Source organism: Beta vulgaris, chromosome 9, assembly GCF_026745355.1.
Source record: "Beta vulgaris subsp. vulgaris cultivar EL10 chromosome 9, EL10.2, whole genome shotgun sequence".
Lineage (NCBI taxonomy): Eukaryota > Viridiplantae > Streptophyta > Magnoliopsida > Caryophyllales > Amaranthaceae > Beta > Beta vulgaris.
In genome coordinates this window covers 23,423,832-23,429,204 of record NC_079210.1, presented here as the reverse complement: position 1 = coordinate 23,429,204, position 5,373 = coordinate 23,423,832, and the positions used below count along the sequence as shown (strand labels likewise).

Sequence of the window (5,373 nt, the reverse complement as noted above, 5' to 3'; positions counted from 1 at the left end):
GGGTTTTTGTGGTGGGGTGGGGGTGGTGGGGTGAAGGAACGGTTGTGGGTGGAGATCATGGATTAGTTAATGAGAAAGATTAGGTAGTTTAATTATTTTAGATTAGAGTATGCAATCAATACTTATTTTATAAAGTAAGGGTATTTAAGTAATTTCATTCCCCTAAACTTACTAAGTAAGGAAAGAAAAAAAAAGTGTTGCAAATATTTTGGAACATCCCAAAATGGAAAGTGTTGCAATTAATTTGAAACGGAAGAAGTAGTTGAAGAAAGGCTCAAAAATACAACTTTTCGGTTTTTCCTGCCGGGGGGCCCAAGTATAGAATTGCTTTAGAGGATCACCGAAAGTAATTAGCAATGCAAACATCTGTTTTCTGTATAATCGAAAAGGTTGGGTGGAGTTAAAACTTCACAGTAATCAACAAACTCATAAGAAAATGCTTTTATCAAAAAGTTGGAGTCAATTAGTGAACCATTTAAAAGCAAGTACTTTACATTCTTTTCAATTCACATGTAGAAAGGAAAAAATAAGCAAAACAGATGGAAGCACATTGATATAGTTTGTGTGCAGCCAAAAGCTGTAGAGCCTTCCGCGTCCTGATTAAGTAGTGTTACTGTGTTAATACTATCTGTGTGCTTGATTCAATACTATCCAAGTTTAATTGTATTGCTCCTTGTTCACCAAAAAAAAAAATGTAGAACTTTCTGTGTCCTGATGAAATACTGTGTTAAATTATAGGTATGCTTGACCCACTATCCATATGTAGAACAATCCACGTCTTGATCAGTAGTTCAGTGTAGATTTTCCGCTCCAGATCAAGGACATATACCAATAGGCAATAGCGAAGAAGTCGGTCTACTTCTGAAGTTCATCAAATTTCAATTTGATGTGCCATAAAATTCATGGCCTCAATTGTGTTTCACCAAAAAAACATGATGATTAATACTGCAATGATGGACACAAGTACATAACAAACACAGCGTCGTTTTGCTATTTAGCAAGCTCTATTGATTCTAATCTTTACCAAGAGAAATGTTTAGTAAACATCTTGTAAAAACAGTGATAATAATGGCTAACTGAAGGGGGAAACACATGGAAATTCAGCTTCTCTTCCTGAATTACGCTAAAACAGTTATGACTAGAGTTAGAGCATTATACATAGAGTGTAAGAGAATGGAAGATCTCAAGTCTCCACTCCAACAATAAGAGCACCCAAGAACTATTCCCACTATAACTAGTTGGATAAAATTCTCACTAGAAAGGTGCGCTGCACTGAAGATGAGTGAACTTATCATTACTGCTTGCTGCCATTTCATGCTCGACGCAAGAGAGGTCAACAAAAACCGTCTGTAAACGATTTCCTCCAGCAGGGGAGCGATTATGCAATATACAAGTGCACAGGCAGACTGAGAAACACTGCCGCTTAACAAGATCTCCTTCACTATATGATTGTTCACGCCCTGAAGAAATCAGAACCAAATTTTTTAAAATCTCAAGTACATTAGACATAGGTCAATAAAACTTTAATAGCAATGAGAAGAATATGTCAATGAGCAAATCCTGGTTTATGCACCTAAGTGCACAGTGCTCACCGACCCGAAAAGGGATGTGAAAAACTGTAAACATTCACATCTAATATTGGAGTAATTCAGAGTTTCCACTTAATTATCTTATGCCCACGAGGTTTCCAGCCAAAGAAACACAAATAAGCTGGATCTTTCAAAAGCCGTAATGGCCCACTTAGTAGACGCCGCTCAATGGCCATATTGATAATGATTATATATGTAGTTAATGATCTTCGTAAGCAATTTTTATTCCCACTCAATACAACCTTGGTAATGGAAGGTAATGGAAGTTATCAAGATGATCACTAGTTTGGGCGTAGAGAAGAGTTATCATGAACATTGACAGGATACTTTCTACACAACTACTAATGAACTTATTTGCATTACTACCATCTATTACCATCTACCAAAAGGAGCCGTAGAAGTTAAAAGGCCAAGGATCAAAGGATCAAGCAAAGCTATAAGCTGTGCGCCAATGAATGCTCTACTAAAGTGATACGCTCTTGACAAAATCTCGAGTTGCTTGATCAAAATTTATGAGGTTACACTCAGCCAGTAAGCTGTAGTTCACCACTGGGAGATCCTATTCTGCGTGATGTAGTAGTCCAGTAGTCCAGTACCTTTTAAGCACATTACTTTCCAGGACTAGTCCTTGAACAAAAATAGAAAAGCTTTTCCTTTAATAGCTAGTCTTATGTAAGACTGCCTTACAATAAAGTTAGTGTAAGTCTACCTTATTTTTTTCCCATAAATGTGTCATTGTTTAAGTTAAAAGGATCACATATTACGTTAAAGGGTAACTTTTTGATAAAGGGTCACCTCTTAACTTAAAAAGGTTTTTATTTTAACTGTGAGTGACCCCTTGAGGTCAGAGAATCACCCCGTCTTACCATAAGTTATGGTATGTCGGTCTCATATAAGAATTTGTATTCCTTTAAATTTGAAAACCAGATCTCTGTTTTAAAATCACCCATTATCTTCTGCAAATAGACAATTTTTGCAGCTGGCAGATAACAACTTACCCAAAACTTTCAGCTTGCATATGCTGATATTCAATTAATGGAGATAGAAGCATTAAGTTCATTCTAGGCACTTGGTAGTTTTGTGTTCATACTTCAGATGTATCTGGAGGCAATAAATTCCAAGGGTTACTGTATTCAAGGACAATGATCTGAAATGACCGTGGATAAGTGTGTGACATCACCTAACTCTAAGGAGATCCATCCTTGGCTCATATGAAGTTCCCAAAAGTCAGAGAATTCAGAGGTCAAAAGGAGGGAACTCGAATAACTAGATCTCAAACAAGTTTATAAGTTCCCATAATAATGAACTTTCTTCATAATTTCTATAATATCAGAAAGCGGGTCAAGAGTCCAAAGTTAAGTGAAGATTTTCTGATTCGTGGAGTTTGTCTCACATTAACATTACAGAAAAGCTCCAACGATAGGTCACCAGATGTCAAATTTATCTTCTACAGTTTCCTTTGAAGAGTGGATGAAAGGGCAGAAGTAAATAATCAGAATAAGAACAGAAGTTACTAGACCAACCTTAGTATCAACCAATTTGTCAGCAAGAAATGATGTGAAGAACATTGCTATAACAAGAACACCGAAACCCAGAACAGCAGTGACCATCCAGCTTCTCTCACTACGCATTTTGCCAATTTGAAAGAAGCTAACAGGCTTATGCTTCGTGGTGAACTCCAGAAGCAGCAGAGCACCAAACAACTCCAGAGTCTCAATCACAAGTAAAGCAACTGCCTGCAGGAATTCAAATGGGGGAAAGCAGGAAAGTTTCAGCATCAGTTGCTGCAGGAAATCCGAATTACTACTGTGAAGCTCAATCGACAAATCTAAGATCAGCTCTATGATTGAGGAATGTATATTGCAATCTACCTTAATCAGAAATAAGTGCAAGTCAAGGCAACTGGTCCTGAATAATTACCAAAAGCACATCTCTGCAGAATATTTTTTTAGCAAATGATATGAAATAATATTCGGGGCAAGCCTGGTCAACCCAAACTAAATATGTGATGAATTGATGCAGCAATAAAGCATCAAACACCAGGAACCAGCATCAAATGAGAATCCCTTAACTAAAAGGGCACATGTTTGTCAGCATCAAACTTGTTCTCTTTTTCTTTTTAATCCCTCTGCATTCCTTAGTGCAGTTTCCAGAACTTTCAGCAAATTATTGTGAGTTTCACCATCCATTGGAAGAAGCATAGACCAGTTTTGTTTTGACAGCAAATGAAAACCATAAAAAACGAGTATAGATGAAAATCATCTTCAACATCACATTGATCTGTCAAACAACTGACATATGTTTCGACCTGATAAAACTCCTCTATATACTAATGTATTCAATTGCCCCATCCAGAAAGAGGTCACACATGAACACAAAACTCCAGGACACGGACACCAGACACCAGACATATTTACAACAACACAAGATCTTATATGGAACCTATTTACAAATATATGGAATGACAGGATAACTTTTCTATAATAACGACTAATTCTTTTTTTTTTTTAACTCATATGAGCCACGAAGGCAGTACAAAGAAAGGGAGGGGGATTCAAACCTGTGACCTATCGTTTACAGCACCTCAATATTAACCACTAGGCCAAGACATCATTGGTATAATGACTAACTCCTTGCTATCCATGGATTGTAGATAACTTTTAAAGTCTTAAAATGAGTTACTGTACGTTTGTCTCACATAAACACTTGTTAATACGATTACTATTTACTAGCAAAAGCTTCAAGAACTAAAATTGTGTTCTTGCCTTAATTTGAGGCTCAAGATCAGGCTGATTCAATAAGTGAGCAACAACAGATAATCCGCCGAAACTCAAAGGTATATGTAAGCTGAAAATATACAAACCCATGTTGCTCCAAACACTCCCATTTTCCCATGGCGGGTCGGATTCTAGTAACGAGAAATCCTGTTTGAAAATCCAAGAATCACCTACTAAAATCAAAATTATGACACAAGTATATAATTAAATGGAAGCGCAAATATATAGATTTTTCAAATGATTATAGCAATTAGTGGACCACTACAGCGGTTTGCTTGTTGTCTCCAGAGTTTCTGCAGCAGAATTTTAACCGGATTTTGGGTTTGGAATAGATGGAGGTTGATCTATGGAGACCAAATTTTGGAGTTGTGGACGAAAGAATTTGTATTTCAGAATCAACTTTGGCGGGTAAAAACCGGGCTGTTGTGCATAGTACTGCCATCTTTGCTTTTAATTTTAGCTCTGAGAACCCGGCCTTTCTCCTCACCTTACTCTTCTTTATCACTGGTCAAGTTAGGACTTAGGGTGAGTTTATCTCACTTACTCAACTCCAAACTTTAGTATGTGTCACATTAATTTTCCATTGTTTTTTAATTGAGTTTTTCTACATAATATTTCTGTATTTTGCAAAATTCTATGTTGTAATTGAAATTTCCACGTTGTACCTCTAAGATTTATTAACATTACACAAAATATTCTTATATACGGTATAAAATAATAGATTTTGGGACTTTCTTACCCTGTGGGCATATAGTAGGATTTCATAGCCTTGTTAGATTACTGAGGTTTGGAATATGATCTGATAAATTAAAGGCTAAATGAGATTTAGAGTAGAAATTTTTATTAGTAAGGGTATTTTGTGTGACGTTTAGAGAGTTTAGGGGTACAATGTGTAGAGTTCAAAAAGGTCGGGTACAACGTAGAATTTCGAAAAACACAGGGGCACTACGTAGAAAAACCCTTTTTAATTTTACAGACTCACTCTAGATTTATTCTAATTCTATACT

The 5,373-nt window shown here is 36.4% G+C and overlaps 1 protein-coding gene across 2 annotated transcripts; it reads right to left on the bottom strand.

Annotated features, from left to right (window-relative positions):
• Positions 1-968: 968 nt before the first annotated feature.
• On the bottom strand, positions 969-4,906 carry LOC104903027 (hypothetical protein). Of its 2 annotated transcripts, none has more exons than XM_010690996.4 (4): positions 4,626-4,906; positions 4,355-4,513; positions 3,113-3,325; positions 969-1,460 (listed from the first exon to the last, which is right to left on the bottom strand). In XM_010690996.4, the coding sequence occupies exons 1-4, from the start codon at positions 4,806-4,808 to the stop codon at positions 1,119-1,121; spliced, it is 897 nt and encodes a 298-aa protein (XP_010689298.1). In that variant the 5' UTR covers positions 4,809-4,906; the 3' UTR covers positions 969-1,118. The 2 variants fall into 2 exon arrangements, with proteins under 2 accessions (XP_010689298.1, XP_010689299.1); XM_010690997.4 differs by having other exon boundaries at positions 4,632-4,904.
• Positions 4,907-5,373: the final 467 nt, after the last annotated feature.

Excerpts from the sequence above, each read along its gene's own strand:
- LOC104903027 (XM_010690996.4), bottom strand. The coding sequence starts at position 4,808 with ATGGCAGTACTATGCACAACAGCCCGGTTTTTACCCGCCAAAGTTGAT. Across the intron at positions 4,514-4,625 it reads ACAAGCAAACCGCTGTAGTG|GATTTCTCGTTACTAGAATC; the intron begins GTCCACTAATTG and ends ATTTTCAAACAG. Across the intron at positions 3,326-4,354 it reads ATCTTGAGCCTCAAATTAAG|GCAGTTGCTTTACTTGTGAT; the intron begins GCAAGAACACAA and ends GAATTCCTGCAG.